This window comes from Petaurus breviceps, unplaced genomic scaffold (genome assembly GCF_028583685.1).
Source record: "Petaurus breviceps papuanus isolate PSGF00001 unplaced genomic scaffold, PetGlider_PUasm1.0 79, whole genome shotgun sequence".
Classification (NCBI taxonomy): domain Eukaryota; kingdom Metazoa; phylum Chordata; class Mammalia; order Diprotodontia; family Petauridae; genus Petaurus; species Petaurus breviceps.
In genome coordinates this window covers 33,196,305-33,222,449 of record NW_027186523.1, presented here as the reverse complement: position 1 = coordinate 33,222,449, position 26,145 = coordinate 33,196,305, and the positions used below count along the sequence as shown (strand labels likewise).

The following is a 26,145-nucleotide window of genomic DNA, read 5'->3' as shown; positions in this document are numbered from 1 at the left end:
GGAAACATTTCAAGTGTAGTGATCCTTGTATCACCACTTACATTTGTGGAAAGTGTTGTATACTTTGCAGACATTTAAATGTTATTTTTTTTCCTATGAGACTCTTCCTTTTCTGTTAGTGTGTTTTGCCATATATACCAAAGGGCCTGATTTTATTGGCAGTATTAATGTTACTCTGTAGCCGAACAGTTCAGTAGATTAACAATATGGTCTGACCTATCAGAATTTTGAATGTATTTTTTTTCACTAGTGATTGTGAACTTTTGTCGATTCGTCCACATTTTTTTCACCTATTCCCTCAATACAGTTAATGGATATTCTAAATGTTTAGTATATAGTCTATGGCTATGGAATGTAGGAGGCATTGTGGTGCAAAGAAAAAATCAAATGTGGACATGTTGTGTTGTGTCGTGTCATATAACCTCGCTGGGCTTAAATTCCCCAAGTTATGAAATAAGGAGGTTGTATTAGATGAGATCTAGGGTTCCTTCTACTTGGCCATAAAATCACACTGACCAACTGACCAAACCTGCTGCTATCATTAATTACAAATTTTACCTGTTTTCGCAAGGGGAAAAAAAACAAACTCATTTGAAGGAGTCCTACATTTTATGTTAATTATTGTTGAAATAGCATGAATGTCCACATCTGCCCTCTCACCGCAGAACCTCCAGTATCACACCAAGGAAAGTCAAAAGGGAACAAGGGAATAAGGATTTATTATATAGTGTCTTCTCTGTGCCAGGCACTGTGCTAGGTGCTTTACAGAGATTTCATTTAATCCTGGGAGGTAGGTGCTTTTGTGATCCTCATTTTACAGATGAGAAAACTGAGGCAGACAAATATTGTGACTTGCCCAAGGTCATACAGCTAGTAAATGCCTGAGGTCAAATTTGAACTCAAATCTTCCTGACTCAAATTCCATTGCTCTTTCCACTGACCACTTAACTTTTATCACTCTTTCTTTCTCTCTCTCTCTCTCTCTCTCTCTCTCTCTCTCTCTCTCTCTCTCTGTCTCACTCTCTCATATGTACACAGTATATATACATACATAAGTACAAACACATATGTAATATGTGTATAGATATATATGTATACAATATGTGTGTATAGATATGTAGATAGTATATATACACGTGTGTATTTAAATTCTTTATACTGTGCCTTTTCTTTAAGGAATTAGAATCCCTTTAGAGAGGATTCTCTGAATCCTGATCACTACAGGGTAAAGTGATGATACTGCTGGCTTTGCAGCTAAAATCTTTGTGTAAAGATAATGATACTGTAGAGATCCCTGAGATAGTGTATATTGACAGAAGACAGTAACCCAGGATATAGTACTGATAGAAACCCATGGTTAAGGGGGATAACACATAAGATGATTTAGTAAAAAAGACTGATAAGGAGCTGTCAGCCATCTAAGAAGAGAACAGGGGAAGAGTCGTTTCACTAAAACCAAGAAAGGATAAAATACCTTTGAAAAAAGTATGGTTAATCGTGTCAAATAATGCACGGATGTGAGATCAGGAGGACAGAGATTAGGAATGAGGAGGCCACAGCCAAAAAAATGGGTATTTTTTGTTTCTAAATTTCTATCATCATATAAGAAAGTTAGGAGCAAAGAGAGGTGAATTTTAGGGTTCTTAGTGTAGGAGAAAGAAGAATATGGTTTTTTTAAAAAGGGAGAAGGGAAAGAAAGGTAAGGAATAAGATATTTGAAAATTGGTAGATTTATTTAGAATTTTGGAATTATTTTTGTTCCATGAAAATCTTTTAAAGCAGATGATCAATTTTTTTGTTTGCTTTATTTTTTAACCAAATTATTGTCTACTTAGAATACCTAACATGATAGAGTATTTAACACTGAATATAAACCTGCATCCAATTTATCCATTTATATTTTTTAAGTTATTTATTTTTAAATCAGATTTTTGAGATCTACTTTAGAATTAGTTCCTCTTAGATTTTTGTCATCTTACCACTTAATAAACTTTGTAGCACTAAGGCAGACACACAGCTCCATCTACTATGATCCCTCCATTTTGGTTTCAAAATTTAATGTTGCTTTCCTATTCTAATGGGTTTACAATTCTTACAGTTTTTCATGGCTTCTTGTATTGTTTCAAAGTGGTATAATAAAATGTAAAAAAAATACATGTCTTAAATGCTTTATGAATCATTAAGAACAAATTTATGTTTATGGACCAGGGCATCTTCAAAAGATTTTATCCCATGATCATCCTCCAGAGTATTCAGCTGATTTCTATGCTGCCTACATTAATATTCTTCTTGGTGTTTTCTACACTGTCTGCAGAGACCTGAAAGAACTCAGACATCTGGTGAGTGATCTTGGAATTTTTTTCTTGCTTGTTTGAAATTACTTTTATTTTGCCATAAAATATTAAAAATAGCATAGTCCATGAGCTAAGAATTTATTCTCATATCACATTATTCTCATTAGTTTCAATACCTCTCTTTTTTGTATACTAAAACTTATGATCCTTAGGTTATCAGTAAATAAATATTAAGTGCAAGGTATTATGCAAGGTGCTGGGAATACAAAGACAAAATGAAATAGTCCCTCCCCTCATTGAACTTCCATGCTTTGGGGAAGACCTGTACATAAATTGTGTGTATGTGTGTGTACATATAAATGTGTGTCATATACACTCATACATATATATATGTGTGTGTGTGTGTGTGTGTATATATATACATGTACTTATATATTGATAAATGTACAGAATAGCTATAAAATCATACAAAGTAGTTAGGGAGGAGAGGGTACTAGTAGTTGGTGGAGTCAGAAAAGGCTTCATGTAGAAGGTGGTACTTGAGTTAAGGAGGTAAGGGATTCTTTTAGAGTGAGTATATTCCAGGCACAAATGATGACCAGTTCAAAGGCATACAGATAGCAAATGGAGTGCTATATGTGATGAATGGCAAGAAGACTAGTTTGGTGGGGCAGTAGTGTGGGAAAGAGACTTAACATGCAATGAAACTGAAGAAGAACCAGTTTGTAAATACCTTTAAAAACTAATCAGGAGTTTATATTGATCATAAAGGCAGTATGGAGGTCACTGGACTGTATCAAATAGGGGAGTGGCATGCTTAGATATGGATTTAAGGGAAATCATTTTGTCAGCTTTGTGGAGAATATATTTGAAACAGGAAGAGACTTAATAGGGAGACCAGTTTGGAGGCCATTGCAACAGTCCAGGTCAGAGTTTATGAGGGCTTGAGCAAAGCTGGTTGCTGTGTGAATAGTGTTAAGGGAATGGATGTAAGAGATGTCATAAAATAGAAAGTGTATCTGTGTGACCTGAATCTATGGTTTAGTAAATATTTTAACATGATCATTGAACTTTCCACTTTCTGTACTCAACTTTCCATAGGTCATTCCAAGAATGAGCTTTTTTTTTTGTTTAAACTTAATCACCACCTATATGCCTGTAAGAGTAATAGAAAATAGGGTGGCTAGGTGGTGCAGTGAGTAAAGCACCGGCCCCAGAGTCAGGAGGACCCGAGTTCGGTTCCAGCCTCAGACACTTAACACCCACACAAAAAAACTAGCCATGTAATCTTGGGCAAGTTACTTAACCCCAATTGCCCTCCAAAAGGCAAAAAAAAAAGTAATAGAAAATAGTAAGAGGATAGATATAATTTAGTAGCCAAAAGTTTAGGTTTTCCTCTTGGTTTATTTTGGGTTTCTTTTGTATTTGCTAACTTTTTATCTAAATGAAAGGAAACATACTTAAATCAGAAGCTCTGAATTCAAATTTTCTTTAGTCATTGCATATATTCCTTGTATAAATGTCGACTTCTATTTCAAAATACTTTTTAAAGAAAAAAATTTATATCCTTCCTAAATTTTTTGGAAATTTGTATATTAAATATTTAGAACCCAATTAAAACCCAAACTGGAAATGCTGCAAGTCAAATAGTAATAAAATTTGAAAGTATAAAAATACTGAATTTAAATAAAAATAGAAGCAGGTTTTGGTAAAAAGCTAATAATGTATTGGTAGCTATTTTGACTTAATTTAAAAAAAAAAAAGAGGAAAACCAGTATCAAAATTTTAAAAGGAAGATTAACAACAGTTGAAATAAGGAAAATCATTTGAAACTTTTGTCCAGTTGTATGTCAGTAAAGCTGACAAATGAAATGGATAATTACTTAACAAATAATATAAAGTCCTGAGATTGAAGAATTTCCAAGAAAGATAATTTAAATAACCCAATCTCAGCAAAGGAAATTTAATGAGCCATAAATGAGTTAAAGTAAGCAAAAAGGCCACTTGCTCTACATTCAGCTCAATTGAGGTCATCTCTCCATGGAATTAGTGTCATATGAAGGTCTAACATCTCTGTCCTCCTCCTAAAAATATTTCATGGTAGGGAGACTGAGGTGTTCCTTGATTTTTCTCCTCAAAATAACTGAGGGAGACTAGGTAAGGGAAACAGAAAAGCAATTAAATAAATTACCTAATAAAGTATTTTATTTCTGGAGAAAGGAAGTTTCACTTAAGTCAGATCATAACATTTTGGGTATATAACTTCAAAGTAAACTTTCATGTCACTGATACCAGTAATATAATGGAACTAAGTTCCATTAGTAAATTAAAAATATATTTTTAAAAAACGAAGTGGTGTAATAAGATAGTTGCCATTTTGAATCATCTTCACAGACCAGAGGAGAGAAAAGATCTTTGTCCTTTTTTTTCCCATCTTCAAATGCATACTTTTGATAAAAGGGAAAGATTTTTTTGGTCAGAATTATTTTATTAGCTTTATAAAATTTCTAATGGATAGTTTTTGGATAAGTTAATAAAAATACACATGAATATAGACCTGCATCCAAGTGCTTTTTTTTCCCCCAGAGTGGGTGGTTTAGTAGGTTTTGGGGAGTGTAGACCAACCCATAGGTGAAAAGATGAGGAGTGCACTTCCTCCAAGTATTTGATAAGGGATAGCAATCCTTGTATTATTTTTATTGAGTCCCTTATGATGACTTTTTTTTAGTTATTTGTATATTCAGTATTTGGGTTAGTAAGACACTTGAAGAATTAGTTGCATCGTTATACATACATAAATCTTTATGTAATATGGAAATTTATAATTATTGAGAGAGAGAGAGAGAGATCCATCTATATGTAATTATAGACAAAATCAGGCCTTCTGGAAAGTTGACACATGGGTCTGTGCTGTGGAGCCCTAATGGAGGAAAGCACAAAGGTAATCACTGCATCAACAAAGTATTACTACTTTATGGTGCTTTGTGTCCAGGAACCAAAAATTGTCTTCTGAATCTACAGGAACCTGTAAATATAACATCTATAAATGTTATGTGCTTCTGGGGTGCTGGTCATATCCAGCATCACAATGCAAACAGCAGGGTTTCACAAATAGTAGTTACACTGTAGTGTTTCCCTAGAAATAGAAACTATTTCTAGCTTTAGGAAGAGACGAGACTGCTCATAAATTTTGCATTTCTGGTGATGACTCAATAACCAGAGGAAGAATTTGACCTACTAGAAAAAATACATTCTACATAATCCCTTAACCACTGTCACCAGGGATAATGAGCCCAAGAGGAGTGAATGGCCTTGCCACCAAGCCATGCAGGCAGTTAATGGCAAGAGCTGGTACTGAAAGAGTCAGCAGTACTTGGCTGGTTGTCTCCTCCTCCATCAGATTGTCAGCTCCTTGAGGGCAGGGACGGTCTTGATTCTTTTTGTACCTTGGTGCTTAGCACAATGCCTATCACGTAGCAGTAGCTTAAAAAATGTTTACTGACTGCTAAATATATTAAGACTTACAGGCCAGAAGAAACCTTGACAAATCATGTCTCTTCAGGTAGGACCTCCAACAATAGTTGTCACTATCACCATCCATTTGTCTTCTTCTTAAAGTCTGCAGCTTTCAATATTACTGTCTGTGTGAGGGTCCTGAGTATAGTTCCATACCTTTCTTGCTAAGTGAAGTGTATAGCCTTTAAGATGGCTTTTTTTTGTCTTTTTAGATCAAGAGGCCAATCAGGCTTTGGAGAGGGATAGGAGTAGGAACGTTATATTATATCTTTATAGCTTTTTTATAGATGGTTAAGGTGACAATCCCCTTAAACTCACGATATGGAGATACGTTACTAGAGCTAGTGTTTCACTTTAATATAAAGTAGCTAAGTTTTTCCATAATTTTTTTTAGCTTTTGGTTCACAATAATAATGACCAATAATTTATAACTTTTTAAGTCTGTAAACATTTTATTTTTCTCACCTGGACTGATAATTAAGTCTTTTTTTCTTTCTTTTTTTTGTTTTTTGTTTTTTTGCTTTTTGGAGAGCAATTGGGGTTAAGTGACTTGCCCAAGGTCACATGGCTAGTTTTTGTGTTTAAGTGTCTGAGGCCATATTTGAACTCAGGTCCTTCTAACCCCAGAGCCAGTATTCTATTCACTGCGCCACCTCGCCTCCCTATTAAGATAAGTCTTAAAAGCCAGATTTTCCCTTCCAAAAGTATAATAAATATGACTTCACCTTTGCTTTCCCTAGCAGAAACAAAAGCAGCGTTAGCAGTTTCTTAACAGGCTCAACCTGTGAATTGAAAAAACTTGTATTTGATTTTCTTATCCCAAAACTGTATTCCCTTGGCCTTAGGAAACCCTTTGTAGAGTCTGTCAGCTCCCCGATCCCCAAAGCTGGAGAAGGTTGTCCAGGTAGAAGCTTTCTGTGGTGCTTTCCGTAGTGTTTCTGAACATCTTGATTTCATGACTTTCTCTAGGAATACTTAGTTAGCAGCCTGGGAGTGGGAACAGCGTTTATGGATAATGAAGATTGCTTAGGGATAAGGGTTTACATTAGGGTAATTTAGGGAACTGGCTAGTCAAACATTTAAGTGGCTGACTGTGGAGTTGAGATTAGGTAGTAGAAGCAAGTGAAGTTGGAGTAGAAAGTTCAGAGATGGACTAGGAAACGTTTGAAGGAGTTGAGTATATGATAATAGATTATAGGAATGTATAAGAATCTAAGTGACTTGCCTAAAGTTTCACAGGCAGATATCGGGGCCAGCATTTTAACTCCAGTTGTCTGACATTAAAGCCAGTGCTCTTTCTACTATACTATGCTGATAAAAAAAAATGAGGTACCAGAGTTACGGCCAGAACAGGAGGAGTACAGAAATCATAGAAGCATAGGCCATATGAAAGGATAGTTGTTGGTCTTGGTTATTTATGATATTTGGTAATTGAACAGAGTTCTTACAAAGTCAATTCATTGTTGAGACAAAAACTTCCTTGTTTTACTTAAAATTTGAAAAAATGTGTTTAGACCCTTGAACACATTAACACTATTCAGGGGTGGGGAACCTGCTAAATGAAGCAAAATATATAGGACTAGATAATTAGTGGTATATGTGAATTATAGGCCGCATTTCTGATCTTTCAGTTAAGGAAACTTTTTTTTTAAGCAGTTGGGGTTAAGTAACTTGCTCAAGGTTACACGGCCAATTATTTTGTGTGGGTGCCAAGTATCTGAGGCCAGAACCAGTCCCGGGTCTCTTGACGCCGGGACTGGCGCTCTTACTCACTGTGCCACCTGGCCGCCCCCAGGAAACTTTTTTTAATTCACCAGTTAACAGGCAGTTTTCAGAGAAAGAAATTAAAGCTTTCTATAGTCATATGAAAAGATACTCTAAATCACTATTGGTTAGAGAAATGCAAATCAAAACAACTCTGATATCCTATACATCAGATTGGCTAATGTGATAAAACAGAGAAATAAATGTTGGAGAAGATATGGGAAAATTTGAACACTAATGCATTGTTGGAGTTGTGAAGTGATCCAGCCATTCTGGAGAGCAATTTGGAACTATGCCCAAAGGGCTATACAACTGTGCATACTCTTTGACCTAGCAATACCACTTTTAGGTCTTGTATCCCAAGAAATCATAAAGACAGGAAAAGGTCCCAGGTGTACAAAAATATTTATAGAAGTTCTTTTTGTGGTGGCAAAGAATTGGAAATTGATGGGATGTCCATCAACTGGGGAATGGCTGAACAAGTTGTGGTATATGAATGTAATAGAATACTATTATGCTATAAGGAATGATGAGTAGGTAAACTTCAGAAAACCCTGGAAAGACTTATATGAACCGATACTGAGTGAAATGAGCAGAACTAGGAGAACATGATATACAGTAACAGCCATATTGTGAGATGACTGACTTAGCTCTTCTCAATGCAGGGATCTAAGAGAGCTCCAAAAGACTCAGGATAGAAAATGCTATCCACACCCAGAGAAAGAATTTAGGCATCTGAATGCAGATGGAAGCATACTATTTGCTCTACTTTTCTCTTGTTTTGTTTCTTCTTTCTCATGATTCCTCCCATTGGTTCTAATTCTTATTTACATCATGACTAATGTGAAAATATGTTTAATATGAATGTGTAAGTAGAGCCTATATCAGATGGCACACCATTTTGGGGAAGGGGGAGGAGAAAGCGTGAGAGAAAATTTAAAACTCAAAATCTTATGGAAGTGTTGAAAACTAAAAATAAATTAATCATTAAAAAAAGGAAAAAAAAAGAAAATTTACCAGTTGCTACTCACATTCAGGGAGTTGTTTGTTAAGGAGTCCATTTCTTAGACCCAAAGATAATAAAGGCTAGACAGAGTTGCTCTAGGAAAATCCTCTGAAGGGAAAATTAAAATTAGATGTTGAAACATTTTCCAGCCTAAACCGTTACTTTAAAAAATTTAGTCTGGATGTTTTATTGCGGTACGATGGAGAAAATGGAATCAATATATATTTCATTATATTTATTTTTAGTGCTAGTTCATCTTATTCATTTATTCATACATTTAGTTAACATGTTGAATTTCCACATACTTTGTCCATATATCCCTAGCACATGACATATGTAGTAAGCACTTTATAAAGGCTTACTGGTTGATTGATATGTAAAGGCCATATTATTTTAAGGTGAAATTCTTAGAAGCAAATAAGCATTATGATACATACTTGATATATCTGACTAAAGGAATATGTTTTAATTAGCCATTAATTAACCACAACTAATTTGATAAATTTTTTGGATTATAGTCCTAGAATTGACTTTGTAAAGTTGTTCAGTATTTAGGATTATGAAGAACTTGTTTTGTAAATCACTGTTTCAGAGTGCTAGATAATTCTGTTTTCTATAAGTACTTGTTTTCTCTGAAAGTATTTATTGTACAGCCAAGAAATGATTTTCTAGCAGGATTTGACTCATTAAAAATTTCATTGAGCAATATATATTATGGTTAATGTTATAGTTAATAAAATTATAGTTATATATAGTTATAGTTGATGAAATTTCTTTGCCTTAGCTTTTTATAATAAAGTAGTAAATAACTTAACCTTAAAAAATAAATTTGTCGCAGTATAATGGTAACTATTTGGAAATAACTTTTTCTTTTTTTTTTTAATATAGGCAGCTCTGAACTTTTCTAAATATTGCGAACCTGTGGTAAAAGGAGAAGGTAAATGTCTTTTATTTGTATGTTAATCATACTTTTGCATAGCTGTTTTCTAGGATTTACATTACTAAAGTTTGGGTTTTTGTTGTGTGTGTGTGTTTTTCCTCGATGTAGCTAATGAACGTGATACCCGTAAATTGTGGAGAAATATTGAACCTCATTTGAAGAAGGCTATGCATACTGTTTATCTCAGGGAGATATCAAGGTAAGGTTCTCTTTTTGTCAAAGTTCTGGGGATTATTCAGTATGGATTATCTAGATATTTATTATGCTAAAATGGGGTTCTTATTCTTCACTTTCATGTTAGGAGAAAGCTAATATTTATAGGCTGCTGGAAAGAAATAAAAATCATTTTATGTTTATTACTTTTTTTCTGACTAGCAGATGAACATTTTATTGTAAAGTAAGTTATTGCAAAATTATTAGACAGGAATGTTATATTCAGAGGAATTAGAAGATATTTTTAAAGTGGCTTTGCTTCTCATACTGTCCAAAAAAGCTGACAGTGTGTCAGCTGACGTAAATCCTGATTCATACTGGTATATGAACTTAGTGAGAATCATTACTAATAGTACCACGTTTTTTTAGTCATGTTCGTTATCACTTTATCTCATTTATCTTTTTCCTAAAACATCTTATTTTCTACTTACTTTTTTCATGTTTATTACTACTTCCCCTGGAAAAGAGTAGTTTACTACAACTGTGGCTTATAGAGCCATGCTGAACTATTATCAAGTCCTGCAGTCTAAAGGGTACCTCCACCACCTACACACCCAGTACCCTTTATCTCTCTTTAACCCAAATGGGGTCATTCATCAATTTTCTTTCCTTACCTTTTGGGTTGTCAGTAGGCTGCCTTACTTCTAGCCTTCTGCTGTGCTGTACTGGGTTGAATATATCTAGAGCCACCTCAGAGATGGTTCCTTCTCTTATTACAGTGGTATTTATCTTGAATCAAAGTGAGCATCCATTTTCCTATTCCCACCCAAGGCCCCAGGCTTCTTTTTTGATCATCATACCAACTCTGTGACATGAATAAGACAGGTCTTATTATTCCCTTGTTCAGATGAGGATATTGAAGCTGAGTTAAAGTGAGTGGCTCATGACTACATTGGTTGTAAGTAGCTTATAAGCTGGAGGTAAAATTTGAATTCAGGAGACAAAATATAACAATAATAATGGGAGAACTTAAAAAATGCATTATCAGGGAAAATTAAATGAGTAAGGAAGTCATATCTAAGCTAGTATTAAACTGGAAACAGCAACTATATAGAGAAAACTAAATCAAGTACCCAGAATGTTGACAAAAATTAATAAAATAAGGCATAGATGAGCACAACATGATTTCAAAAAAGTAGAAATTTAGATGTGCTTGCTTTCAGACAGTAGTCAAATTATAATTAAATAATATGAGAAAAATATAAATGACAAGGAAACTGGAAAATAGAATATTAAAGACTGAATTAAAGTGGAAGATAAAGCTAGAATATTTAAAAGCTAATGACAGAAATAATATCAATATCTATGAGATACAGTTACGGCAGTTTTTAGAAACAAATTTATATGGCTGAGTTGCCTGTATTAATAAGAAAGAAAAGGAGAAAATAAATGAATTAGGTTCCCACATAAAGACAGTAGGAAACTATCAAAGCTGTAGTTTTAAAAGAGATTATAAAGCTAAGAACAAAAATTAATAAAGATTTACAAACAAATGAATTAATAAATAAAGCTAGAAGCTGTCTTTTTGAAAACCAATAAAGTTTAAAAACCAGTAGCAAAATTAATCAAAAAAAGAAAAGAGAAAATGTAGATAAGTGAATAAAGTAGAAATAATAAATGCAAAAGAAATTAATATAGAATAGACAATTCTCTACAAACATATCATTCAAACTGATTGCTGCTATTCAGTTGTTTTCAATCATGTCTAATTCTTCATGACCTTATTTGAGGTTTTCTTGGCAAAGTGGTTTGCCATTTTCTTCTCCAGATCATTTTACAGATGAGGAAACTGAGGCAGATGAGGTTAAGTGACTTGCCCGGGATCACACAGCTAGTATCAGATTTGAACTCAGGAAGATGAGTCTCCCTGACACCAGGCACAACTCTATCCATTGTGCCACCTAACTGATCGCTCAAACCCAAAGGTGGGGAATAAAACTTGGAAGAAGAAATTAATTATCCTCCCTCCAAAAAGGGAGAAAATCCTTCTTCGCACCAGAGACAAAACAAAAGTACCTACTTTCACTGCTTACATTTGATACCATCCACCCCTAACAATTTACATTATCAGGAAAAATAGTGTTAGAGGATCATTCATCTGGAACTGCAAGAGACCTTAGGGACCATCTAGCTCAGCCCCCTTTTTTCCCACTGTTGAGGAAGCTGAGGTCTAGAAAGGTTAATTTGCTTGCCTATGGTTACCTGGGAAATAAATGGCAGAGCCAGGGTTTGGCACCAAGGACCCCTGACTCCTAATTCAATGCTCTTTGCACTCTCTCATGTTGCTTCCCTCCTACTCTAGATGTGAAGAGTTCACTGTATCTGCAGATGACTCAATAGAGGCAGCATTATTGAGTGCAGTGTTGTTACACACAGGTGTAAACGAATCCTGTGGGCCATATAGTAACCTAGCAATCACAAATTTATATCCTGTGTATTTCAGTACATTTTTATTAATTTTGTTACATATTTCCCAATTGTATTTTAATCTGGTTTGGGTCATAGTTGAGCTACAAGGTTGATATGTCTGGTGTGGTGGATAGCTCAGTTTGGAATCAAGAAGACCTACATTAGAATTCCTCTCAGATACTTGCTTACTATGGGATGCTGAGAAAGTCAAGTCAGATGGAGATAAGGATGACATATCAAGTTATTGTGAAGATCAAATGTTAGTGATATTTGTGAAACACTTTGCTATAGAAATGCAATAATAGACGTTCATAATAACAATAACACCAATAATAGTTTATACTCCTTTTAAAAAAATTATTTGAGAAGCCTGCAGGGCATTCTTTTGAATATACCTAGCGGTGTTAAATCTTTTGTCTTTTGAGGTGAAGGTTTGGTTTTATTTTTTGTAAATAGTGGTGAGGAAGCTAGATAACTTCCCTAGTACCCAGCACAGTTCCTTGAATATAGGAGTAGTAGTTTAATAGTCTGTTAAGTTGAATTAATATAAATTTGGAGTCAAAAGCAGTGTGGCTATAAAGTACCAAGGTCATTTTTTAATGCGAGGCTTATAAAACTGGTTATGTAATATATTTTAAAATACCTTCTTCATAGAATTGTGTATTTCTGTAATATTCTAGAAATGTACCATTTTCCTAAGGATATCTTTTCAAGTAGATTGCGCTAATTTATTATATTCTTTTCTTGAACTTTTAGTTCACAATGGGAAAAATTGCAGCAAGATGACACAGAAATGGGACAATTAAAAGGTATCAAAAACATTATAGTAGAATAGTTAATGGCTATTTCCTGCTGTTGAGTTACTGCAGTAAATCATTTGAGAAAACATTCTGGCTATGAAATTCTATTTTCCCTCGTTTTTATTTAGTGACTTTGCTGCTAACTGCCAGGCTTTTGGGGCCTGGCTGTTATGATGCTTGCATTTTTCACTGACGCATACTGAAGTATGTGTTGGTTATCCCCAGGGGAAAGCTGTGGAGAGCAGAAAGGCAGTAAGCATTTATTAATCACTTACTTTGTGCCAAACACTTTGCTGAGTGTTGAATAGCTCTCGGTGGGGTTGAAATGTCAGAAAATTTCTAGTTTTCCTATCCTTGCCATGTAGTGTTGGAAGTGGGGTGGGAGGTGGCTTACTTTTCTCTTCTTTTGACAATAAAAATATAGAGTCATAATCAATCTTTTTTTTTTTGATAGAGATATAGCTCAATGTAGCACTTCTACCAGTGCCTAACTTTGCTAGATTTTAACTTCATCTTCTTAGTAGATGAATATTCATGAAGAAAACTCATGTCAGAGTTCACATTTTACATAAAGAGATGTTCATGAAAGCCATTATTGAAATGAGTCTGAACAGTCATACTTAACTTGATATTTTCCTGACAACCCTGCTATTATACCATACTCCTAGTCAACAAAATTGACTAAAATTTGATGTTGATTATTTTAGAAAATGATTCTTTATGCAACTTAAAAAGATAAGTCTTAGTAGTCTAGATGGGGCGATTTTTGGAAGTTATGTTGTTTTATTTAAACTAAAATTAATTGTTGTCAAAACACAATGGTTATGATTTAACGAACAAATAAATACATTGTCACTTTCACAGTGCCATTTTTACATGTCAGAAGCTTTACCAGATAAGGCTAAAGTTAGCATTTCAGTAGGAAATACACTGTTCTGGATTTGCTATCTTTAATTATAAATTAAATTATAAGTTGAATACACTGTTTAGGTGTTGTGTGTAGCCTGAGGCCATTTCTGCTAGTTTCCATTGACACTAAAAAGTGAAAGGTCAGTATTACCTAAAGTCTTATTTTATTATACCTGATAGTATTTTACAATTTATTTTATATTTTAAACATTTTTTTCACTTCTTTCTCATTAAAAATGCTAATGGCAATCCAGACCGTTTGGAAATAGCCATCTATGAGAGGAAAATCCCTATGTCAATCCCCATTAATGCTAGTACCTTTTTGTATATATTTTGTATTACATAGTTGTTTCTGTGTTGTTTCCCCCATTAGACTGTGAGCTCCTAGGGAGCAGGAATTGTTTTTGCCTTTCTATTAAGTGTATGTAATTGATGCTTAATAAATACTGGTTGAATGATTGACATTCATATTTAACTTGAAGAAAAGTAGGTAATAAATGCTTGTTGACTAAATGAAAATATATTTGTAAAAATAAGTGTCAGAGCAGAGATATTTTTCTATGGTGATGGTTAAGAATACAACTTGTAAATATTCCAGTTTACCTCACTTCATCTAGCTACCCTAAAGAAAGCAAATAGTTGTCCCTAGTGAAAATAGGCAATGATGCATTTAAAATAATACTTTCTTTTTTAAAAAAATCAAATTTCTTTTAAGAATTAGATATTTTAAAATCAAGTGATCAAGAATTCAATATGAGTGGAAAAATATTGTTTTCTACATTATCATTTTCACAGTCAAGTCATAGTCTAAACAGAACACATTTCATGAGTATTTGTAAAAAATGAAAATTTTGTCAATTTTTATTCAATTTTATTCAGAAATTTACTGAGTTACAGTACTGTGGTGCAAAAAAAAAATCATAACCTCCATCTTCCCCAAATCCACAGTTTTGTGATAATAATTGGGGTCCTAACCTAACTTGACACTCTTTTTCATTTTCATATTTTTTTAAAATGAAACTTAAGATCTTAATGATTTAAAGAGGAATAATTTTTTGTTTGCTTTTTTTTTTTTGGAGCGGGGGAAGGCAAGGTAATTAGGGTAAAGTGACTTGAGGTCACATGGCTAGTAAGTGTTAAGTGTCAGAGGTCACATTTGAACTCAGGTCCTCCTGACTGACTGCAGGGCCAGTGCTCTATTCACTGCACCACCTAGCCATCCCAGAGGAGTAATATTTTTAAATGAGAAGACTTTTTTACATTGTTTTTTTCTTACATTGTTATCTTCCCAAGTAAAACATTACCTTGCCAAAAGAAAAAACCTCGAACCTAGAAGATTTCACTGGCCTACGGAAGTTTTAGATGACCAAACTCCCTCTACCATTGCCTATTGTTACCTCCTTTGCTGTTTGTAGTCCTTAGAAATTTGTCTACAGCACTGAGAGTTTCAGGTGCCCAAGGTCACATGGTCCATGTGTTGTAGGAGGCTAAACTTAAACTCAGCTCTTTGTAAGTTTGAGGGCCAGCTCTTTATCTACCACACTGCCTTGGTTCCATCTCCTCCCCTCCCCTGTGGAATTCTAATTTCATTTAAAACTCCTTATTAGCTACAAAGTTGTTTATGGAAATCAATGCTACCTTCCAAGAATGTGAGTTTTGAAAGACATACTCAAGCCATAATATTAAGTTGAATTGACGAAGATAATAAAAGAGGTCTTTAAACCATGCCATCCATGCATTTTTTTTTTTTTTTTAGCAATCGGGGTTAAGTAACTTGCTCAAGGTTACACGGCCAGTTATTTCTGGGTGTAGTGCTGAGTATCTAAGCCCGGATTTGATCCAGGTCATCCCGACACTAGAGCCGGTGCTCTTACTCGCTGAGCCACCTGGCCGCCCCTAAGCAATTGGGGTTAAGTAACTTGCTCAAGGTTACACGGCCAGGTGTTTCTGGGTGGGTGCTAAGTGTCTGAGCCTGGGATTCGATCTCCAGGTCTTCTCAACACTGGAGCCAGTGCTCTTTCTCGCTGTGCTACCTGGCCGCCCCTATCCATGCATTTCAATGAAGAAATTGGGGTTCTTTAACATAGAGAAGAAAAGGCTTAGAGGGGGAATGATGGCCATTTTCAGCTATGTGAAGAGTTGTAACAGTGAAGAGAGAGTAGACATATTTTACTGGGTCTTAGATAATAGCGCTAAAACCTATGGATGCAGAGAGGTTCAACATAAGGAAAGAATTCCCAATTTATCCTAAACTGGTTTGGGCTCTTTAGAGAGGTAATAGATTCTCTATTGCTGGATACAGCTCAAACAAGAGTTGGATTACCAGTCTTTAGTAAGGTTCTTGCTCATATGTAAGTTGGGTAAATTGACTTCCAAGGACCTTCATCTCTGAGTCAGTGAATCTGACACTTGTAGTACCAAACACATGGGGTTGTGGTAAGAAAAAGGCAAAGTGCTCTGTCAATGTTTATCAATGACCTGTTTTATTATTAATAAGCTTTATAAAAATATTTTCCATAGGTCTTTCCGCACATGCTCATGTAGAACTTCCATATTACTCCAAATTTATTCTAATTGCTGCATACTTGGCTTCATACAATCCAACAAGGACAGATAAAAGATTTTTCCTAAAGGTAATTTCTACATGTTTCTGTACTTTTCTTTGGGCTGTTTTTTTTTTTCTTAAGATTACAAGTGTGTTAATGGAATTAAATACTTTTGCAAAAACTGTAAATTCTTAAGAGAAGTAGAGTTGAATGAAGATAGAATAATAGATGTTATATATATTTTGGTCCTCTCATATCAACATTTTTGCATTGAGGTTGCAATCTGGAATTTGATGCATTATACAGAAACCAATTAAGATCTGGGAGGTAAGTAAGCAAGTAATGTATTAGATGTTTTTGTAAATGAAATCTTGATTGAAGTGTAGTACATCAGAAGCTTCTCAAATGAAGTAACTATTGTCTTGGCTTTTTTGCCTCAGTAAAATTCTTCCTTATAATATATCCTATATCTTGTGAATTATGAACCAGAACTCTTATTTTTTTTTCCTGCTAAAATAACAAACTAAAAATATCCCATTTTGAGACTCTTTTCTGTTAGAAAGGAGAATATGCATCTTTGATTTAGCATTAAAGTCATTCCTTTAACTGAAAAATATTTAGTTGGAAGCTCTGGATTTATTGTGAAGCCTAGAAAATCTATCCTCTGGGAAGGAATTAAAAATAGCTTTTTAATTTTTATAATAAAATTCAGACATGAAACTGAATTGTAAATTAAGAAAGAGAACATCTTGGGAAGGATAGTGTCAGTCAAAAGTTATATTCTTTCATAATCTCAGTAATGTTAACCAGTTTTGTCATAAGAGGATGTTAAAATTATTTTTCAATGGAATATACAGAAAGCAATGCCCTTTCTATACTAAAAGAATTTCAGAATAGTTTCATTGGCACTATCAACAAATCTGTGGTCTTGCTATCACATCTTAGCTATTGTGTATGGGCATTGTTGGGGTATGTTGTGAGTGTTAAGTAACACTAAAATTATATTGGAAAAAATTAAAAAGATTATTCCATAATATTTTTTGTATTTGAGCCCTAGGGAGTGGGCTATTAGTAGAATTTTACTAGGGTCCATGAATAAATAGGTATATAAGATAAAATTGAGTTACATAGGTTTGCTTTCTATCTCAGTATAAACTGTCACATTCAGAATTAAAACACAATTATTGCCAAATTTAACTCTTCCTTTTTCTATTTTTTTTCCTTTTTATGTAGCCTATATGTCATCCCTAGATCCAATGTTTAACTCAGGAGAATAATGGAAGGGAGATGGTGAAGGTCACCAGAAATGTTTTTTAGGCTTGTATTAGTCTGTAGGCAGAGCTTTGGAGAATATTATTTTATAAAATAAGTTATACATCATTTAGGCCTCTGGCTCCAATTTACCCTCATTACATTCATGAAAATTTAGGAAAATTAGAGTTATACCTTAAGATTCCACAGATCAGGGCAGCTAGGTAGCACAGTGGGCAAGTCACTTAACCCCAATTGCCCTGCCTTACTCCCTCCAAAAAGACAAAAAAAAAAAAGATTCCACAGATATTTAGAAAAATAAGTGGTTTTAATTGAAGTTCTACTGTACCGTGCTTGATAGAGGACCAGCCTCAGTCAAAAAGACCTTACTTCAAATCCTACCTCTGATATATACTGGCTTATTCCTGGAACTTCATTTATTCTTTCAGTGCCCCAGGCATTTCTCTAAAACAATAAATTGTAGAAAGTTTGCCTTTCTGCACTGGTAGAGGCAATTTTCTTAATGGGAATTCCTTACTCCAGTGATATCACAGATCTAGACAGAAAATGTAAAGTATAAACATTGTAGCATAGTGGTAATAACATTAGCTTGAAGTTGGAAGACTTGAGTTCCCAACCATTGTCTCCCTCTTTGACCTTGGGTAAGGCTTAACCCCTTCCCCACCCCTGACCCCCAACCATCTATTTCCTCAACTGTGAAATGAAGGAGTTGAACTGAATGACCTCTGAGATCCCCTACCAGTTCCTAATATATGAACTTGTTAATCATAAAATGAAAATTTTAAGTTTACATACATAATTCATTACTATTAATTTACTCACCATTAATCAAAGGATGAAAATGTCTTGAATTTCAGAAAATTATTCTTTGAGCATAAGTTCTTATAAAAGGGAAGTGCCTTCAGATTTTTATGGAATAACGATGCTCATCTTTTGTTCATTCATATGGGAAATTTATGAACAAAAAAAGATGGGTTCTAGTAATTATGGAATCACAGTCCAGGTTTTCCATTGCTATCTTTTTAGTGTTAGAAGGAAATTATATAGAATTTATGAGAGGACATGAACAGGAATTGTGTAAGATAGGCAAATGTAAATGAAGCACTTTGCATCATTGGACTGGACATCCAACTACACAAGATTGAAGATTCAGTTGCATGAAGTTGGTAATACTAGTTGACATTTATATAGCATTTTAAAGTTTACAAAGTGCATTACATTATCTCATTTTATTCTGACAGTTCTATGAGTTAGGGATTCTAAGCATATCATCCCCATTTTTATAGATGAGGAAATTGAGTCCCTGATATGCTAAGTAACTTGCCTTTGGTCACATAGCTAGGAAGTGCTAAGGCAGGATTTTGATCTAGATCTCTCCTAATTTGTCACTACACTAGGCTCTCTATCATAAACCTATGTACATCGTACATGAATGAATGAATGAAATAAAGTATTCTCATGGAAAATAGAGGAAATGCTTTCATTCAAAATTATCTGTATTGATGACTTTTTACTAGAGTGTTTAGTCCAGAAGGGCCAGAACTATTATCTAAACTTTGTATATCTCTTAACACAGTGCTCTAGATAGATTCTAGATACTTAATAAATGTCTATATTGTTAAGTGAATATAGGAAAGTTAGGTTTTCTCCAATTTCAATATTGTCAGCTTTCTTTTAAAAGGTTGAGAGTTATATTCTCCTTTTGCTGATCTGCTTTTATTTATTCCTTTTCCACCCTTGATCTGGGTTATAAGCTGATAGCTAGGAATTTATCGGAGCCTAGAAAGAAAGGGGCATGTCTTTGAGAGTATTTATCAATACAAACACTTGTACTTTAGATCATTGATTGCTTTGTATTGTACTTATCTTTGGTCCTCCATATTGCAATGTTTTGCAACTGAGAGACAGTAGCAGTGAATAAAATTGGCAAGAGTATTGGGTAAGTGTTGTTTGTTTGTTTTTTTTAATGTGTGAATGCCAGATACGATTTTTTGCTAAACGAGGAAGCAAAACCAGACCCCTTTGTAAATATGCAAAGGGTCATTTATACAGCACAGCTGAACAAATATAATTAATTTTAAGCTTATGAAATCTTAAATGCTTAAATGTATTTGTGATCTCACCAATTCAGGAGTTCTCTCCATTGATACAGATCAGAATCCATTCTGTGCGGCTTTTTCCCATGTTGTCACAACATTTCACCTCAACAGGTCTACCACATGTATTTGGAGGCTTTGACATTTCCCCCCAACATTTCAAGGGTACCAGTGGATTGTTATTCTGGCTGTCTCCTTCCTTTCCTTCCTTTTTTCTTTCCTTCCCTCACCCCTTCCTCCCTCTCTTTTCCCAGTCTCCCCCTCTCTTCTCTCCTATAACCCTGGCATCAGAACAATGCACATAGCTGAATGGTCTCTCATTTACAAGTCTTGAGATTCAAATGTCATAGAATACACAGTCACACAGAGGAACTCTAAGAGATGCAAACTAGGATGTGGCAAATTCCTTAAAAAAAACACCTCTATATTAATAAAATAGAACAAAAATAATTTAATTTAAAATTGACATACTGAGAATAGACCACTATAGATCAGAGGGTTTACTACAAGCAAATGAGTAGCCCATCTTCTTTTCATAATCCTTTAATTCCTTGATATGTGTGTATAAAATATAGAGAAAAATACCTTTTTAATATTATCTCTTACTGGTGTCTAATATGCTCTGGTTGAATTGGTCTCATTATCATCCCTGATCTGTCTTACTGATTTTCATCTAAGTAACTTTGCTATGATGTTCTTTACGAATGGAATGTTACGTGTCTAGCCATGTCCAACCTCCCCTTCAGTGTTCACCTTAAGGGGGCCCTGAAGAATTTTAGAACTGAAAAAAGCTTTAGGGTTCTTTTTTAGTCTTCTCTGTTTTTTTTGGGGGGGGGCTAGAGGGGGGAAGGTAGGGTAGTTGGGGTTAAGTGACTTGCCCAAGGTCACATGGCTATCAAGTGTTAAGTGTCTGAGGCCAGATTTGAACTCAGGTCCTCCTGACTCCAGGGCTGGTCCTCTATTCACTGTGCCACCTAGCGACCCCTTGTTTAGTCTTCTTACTATAATCTTCTATAGTATTTATTGCCTTGTTATTTATTGTTAGCTGGTTGTTGTTTTTTTCATATGTTTAAAGACTTTTCCAATTAGATTCTGTATATTAAACTCTTTCAAGCCAGAGAATGTGCCAGATTTCTTTAGTATCCTCCTTGATATTCAGTACATTGTAGGCCTTGAATATTTTCTGAATTGTTTTAAATTTAACTGAAAACTGTTTTCACTGATTTTATAGAAATATTCCTTGTATGCTGGATTTTGAAGCATCAATCTTGAGTGTAGTGATAAAATTTGTTAACTTAATATTTTTATTATTATAGCAAATAATAGTACTAACTTAGAGTTTGGCTAATTTCCAGTATTTTTATAAAAATGTAGTATATTTGTTGCAGTGCTATTTGGCTTCCAAATTTAGCTGTTTATACCTTTAAAATAGCAGCCTATTACTTGAATGTATCTTTTTGGTGTTCCAGTTTGCAGAAGAGCAATTAATAGACATAATTTTGTTCTGTAAAGTTCCTTTTGTCTAGTCATAATATCAGTTACAATATAATAGTCACTATTTGTAATAGAAATAATTGTCACTATTTGTAAATGCTATTAGATATATTATTTAACTTTTTAAAGGAAAGATTACTTGAATAGGCAGTAAAATTACAAGTAGTAGATATTCAGGATAGCATCCATGCACTAATAATAATTTGATTATTGTAATCTTTATAACAGTGTAATTGCAAGTAATACACAGTCTACTTCCCTTGTTATCCATACGCTAAAATAATTTGATTATTGTCACATTTATGATGAATGACCTTAATATAATCACTGATATCCTTGGTTTCTAATTTTACTTCATGAAATCAGTTCAGAACATTGTTGGTTTAATTCTTTTAAATCAACTTATTCAACTAAGAGATTTGTGAAAATAATTTTAGGAATGACATCATTCACATTTCAACTTCACATCTGATTCAAGTTTTTAGTGAACTTCAGAATAATAACCTGACTAGGGTTTGTTGAAGTGATTACTGATGTAAATAGGTTTTGTTGAATTAGCTCTGTTGTATACCTCCTATGACTTCCTGGCTAGCCTTTTTTGTATTCGAGCTTTTGTTTAGAAATGCATATTCATTCATATTGTAGTTACATTTTCAAAATTGCTTTAAAAGCATAAATCAGTAAGCCATTTTTTTAGAGATGAGGGGAAGTGCTTAACCTGCAAAGCCACATTAGGATTACTTTTTTAGGGGTGTTGTGTGAACTTAAAAAGAGCTACTGCTTCATCAAGGTTGGATACTTTCTCTTCTGATGGAAATCACAAACTATTCATGCCTTAATTGAAGATCTACATGAGCTGTTGCAACCAAAAATTAAGCCATAAACAGACCTGTTGGTAATGAACTCTTCCAAATTAGATTGGGTGTTGAATGACAAATGGTTACATATCTATTTTTTAGACATTTCTAGTTCGGTTTCTTTAGCAGTAGGCTGGACACTGGTAATTTTTTGGTCAATATATGAAGTTTACAAAAGTACAAACTCCTTGCTATTGGTGAATCTCCTTCAACTACTGAAGTGGTATATCTCAGTAGTGGGAAAAAAGGAAGCAGAAGATGCTAGGGATCTCATAATTTCTAAACCATTTATGAACTTTAACTTAACATTTGGCACTCTAAATGTGAGATATTTGTCCAGTGACCAGCACATAAAGATAGTACTGATTGAATGGAATCATTTAAGTCTTAACATTCTCACTGTAAAGGAAACTATACTATAGAAGTGCTAGCTAAATAGAGATGTGAGTAGGCTGCAATCCCTTGCAAAGAAGTTAAAAATGAGAACTTGAATTAAGGATGTCATTAACTAATTAATTGTATGAGCAAAAAGGAAGATGGGTTGGTCATGTTGAAAAAATAATAGGTAACCATTGGACAGCCTGTGTGTTTTTCTGGAATCCTTATGCTGTCAAATGGTGAGAAAGTTGTCAGCACCCTGGATCGATTTCTTGTGTTGAGTTTATAGGAGAATGTAGACAAGAATAGCAGAAATTAAGCAGGCATGGATTGGTTGTCATTTGCTTCATTGGAAGAAAAAATATATAACAATGAGATCGCTAGTTCCTTTGAGCACTGGCATTCTGACTTTGTAGGATCTTTCAGTGCCTTCATCTTGTTGGATTTGAGTAGGATTTTAGTAGGGGTTGTTAATGCTCAGTGGGGAAAAAAATAGGGTTTTCACATTGAGATGATGGAATAAGAGATTTAAAAAGGAATTGGGCTCTTTGAATCCCTGTGGAAAGCAATAGAAATACCAGTGAGGAAAAATAGTATTTAAAAACTGCATAAATGAAAATTAGCTAAAATAGGTAAAGAACGAAACAAAATACTGATAATAAAAAAAACTCTCCAAAAGAGCAACGAAATAACTAAAGTACCTGGAGCTCACAGATAGAAAAACAGCATAAGCCTTCTGGAGAGATATACTCAGATGGATGTGATACCTTAAATTAATGAATTAAATTAATGTAAATTAAATAATAATTGAGTCTGGTAAAAATCACAAGACCAATAAAAAACTTATCAGAAGCAAACCATTTAAATAAACTATGATTTAAAAAAAAGATAAATATTTTTAAAATAATCATATTACTAATATAGAAATAAGTCAACAGGACAGGATATATAGGATTCTGCAACCTGGGTTCCTGCCCTGAATAACCTCGATGGGAAAGAACAGGCTTCAATTGGATTTCAGCCTCCTTTCTCTCAGGCTGCATGCATCTGTCCACTCCCGCAGCCCTAATCAGCATCTGACACTGCTTGCAGAATGTAGTTGGTGTAGGTGATGGCTCAGTTACTACACTCGCAGAGTCCCTCTCCTAGAGCCATATCTGCACAAACCTGAGTATGCTTGAATTTGTCTCACCATTGGTAAGGGGATTGGGAAGTATTAAGACTTCTCTACTCTTAATTTATTTTTTTTTTAAATTACCTACTTTTGTCTTCTGTGAATTTAGTTGTAATCATTCTACATCTGGCACATATGTGTCAGTTGTGAAGGACCTGGGTTAATGAATCTTATCTCTCAATGTCAGTAGTCTAAAAGAACCTTACAGCCCAGCTTCAGTAATTCTACTTGCCAGCAAGGCAGAGGTGCCAAAAGATAAGTGGAAGGAGTTTTTAAAGAGGCAAAAAATACAACTATTAAACTAAAACCATCAGAGACATAAAGAATTAAAAACTCATTAAAAATCCAGAACTCAGAAAGCTGAATCAGCAGAAATCTTGAAAGCAGAAAGAAGAATGAGTAGGATCTCAGAGAGAATACAAAGGAAGAAAAATGAGCCCTTATGCCAGATGGAAAATAGACTCCTAAAGATGCCCAAGAGAGCATGGAAGAACAAGAAACTCAAAAATAGTTGAAAAGATAAAGCTTATTAAAATAAGGAATGAAGAAAGTCAGAAATTGTAACTCTGAAAGCAAAATTAAACACCTTAGAAAACAAATTGAATCCATGTTGGAAAATCTGCAGTGATTAACAAAAACACTAAAATGGAAGAAAATTTAGAAGAAGAAAAGGAAAAAGCAAGAATATTAAAAGAACACATGAATTCTATAGAGGTCAAAGTAAATGACTTTGATGATAGTATGTGCATGACCAGTTAAAAAACTTGAATGTCATAATGCAGGAAAGAAAATATAAGAATACTTTTGAGAGCTTCTGAATACATGCAGTAAAGGATTTATTGAAATGGTCCATGTATGTCAGTGGTGGGGAGAAAAAAAACAACACTGCTTCAAATTCCCAAGATGCCTAATGGTTAAATTAGTAATTTCAATGGCATTATATGTTGCATGCAAGTAGAAGAAGATCTTCAAATATGAAGAAAATGTCTTTTGAATAATATAAGCTTGTTTTATTATTCTAAAGCAAATATATATTTTACCATTCCCCAGTATTTTTACTCCTTCATTTCTTTGTTTAGGCTGTGGTACAGAAGTCAAAATCTTCTTCACAGGTACAATCTTCTTAACCAGTTATTCCCTTAATTTCTTTTTTTCTAAAGCTCTCATTTTCAACAAACAGCAGAAATTGAAAAATACATGACTATCTCCCTCTACCCCTACCAAGTTCTTGAGGTTTTTGTGCATGTAGTTTTAGGAATACAACTCCCTTCCACTGGGGCAGTGACTTTAGGTCTGAATCCTATTCGTAGCCCTGATCAGAGGCTGTGGATCAAAGATCTAAGAAGCTGTGGGTGAAGCTGCCAGAAAACTTAGTCTCAGTTTTGGACAATGTTTCATGCTCAGCCTATTTCCCATCTAAGTGGTTCAGTTGACTGGTTCCAATAGTAAAATTGGGAGGAAGGAGAGAGATTGGGAATACCCTGGAGGACAGGGTACTAAAGAAATTAAGAAATACCTGTGGAATGGAAGAGCGGATCTCTGGGCATCAGCCTACGGTGGAAGACAACAATGCAGTCAAGAGACTGGCAGTGATCACTACACTGAGTTGGTATTTAAGTGCTATTTTTATAGAATCCTTTAAGGATATTCCCCCTGACCGTCTGGGTGCAGGGTAGGTGAAGGGCTTACTCAATGTTCTTGGACCATCTTGACAGTGATTATCCTGTGCCAAGAAACAGGGTAGGAGATGGTGACTTATCAGAATACATAGCCAGGGAGACCTAATTGTAGGGGTTCAACTAGCCCACTAAATTTCCATAGCAAATTAAAACTTCGTTACAAGTCAAAATTATAAAATGGAGTCTTAAGAAACACCAAGGATCACACAGCAATGCATATTTCCACTGCAACCCAAGATTTCATCATCATTATCAAAGCTTGACAGGTTATTTTTAGCAGTGTCACCTCCCCACCCTCAGTAGGCTCATAGATCCAGACTTAGAAGAGACATTAGAAGCTATCTTAGTTCAACTCATTTTTTCACATGGTAGAACTGAGGCTAACAGAAATGTTCCTATATGAGTCACCGGGAGAGGCAGAGGTTGTCAGATTTGATCATTTGTTGAAATGTAGAGGGCATTCTTGGTCATTAATAGATTGGACCAAATGACTTTTGACATTCTTTTCACTCTGAATGCCTATGGTTTAGGAATATTTAACTTCTTGGTGGATGTTGTTATCTGAGAAATGAATTAAGGTAGGGGAAAAGCCATTTAACATACACAGTAATTCAAGTTGGACAACTACTGACAAAATATTTCTAAGTAAGAGTTCATTGGTCTGCTTCAAGAACTAGATGAGATTAATTTGCAAGTAGCAGCATCCATCTAAATTTTCATAGAAACATTGCTTAAAGTAAAGATATTTCTTTTAAGGTTAACAAGGCTCCCCTGCACTATTACTTCGAGAATTCTTTG

The 26,145-nt window shown here is 34.4% G+C and overlaps 1 protein-coding gene across 4 annotated transcripts in view; it reads left to right on the top strand.

Moving 5' to 3' along the window:
- The window catches only part of LOC138175903 (origin recognition complex subunit 5-like), a 100,546-nt gene that overhangs the window by 17,037 nt on the left and 57,364 nt on the right, over window positions 1-26,145 (top strand). For 3 of the 4 annotated variants that reach the window (XM_069106559.1, XM_069106562.1, XM_069106561.1), the window contains exons 6-11: window positions 2,209-2,339; window positions 9,469-9,517; window positions 9,629-9,719; window positions 12,899-12,951; window positions 16,372-16,484; window positions 24,748-24,780. In XM_069106559.1, coding sequence (XP_068962660.1) covers window positions 2,209-2,339; window positions 9,469-9,517; window positions 9,629-9,719; window positions 12,899-12,951; window positions 16,372-16,484; window positions 24,748-24,780 — 470 coding nt within the window. The remainder of the gene's footprint in view (window positions 1-2,208; window positions 2,340-9,468; window positions 9,518-9,628; window positions 9,720-12,898; window positions 12,952-16,371; window positions 16,485-24,747; window positions 24,781-26,145) is intronic. The other variant, XM_069106560.1, reaches the window with a different exon arrangement.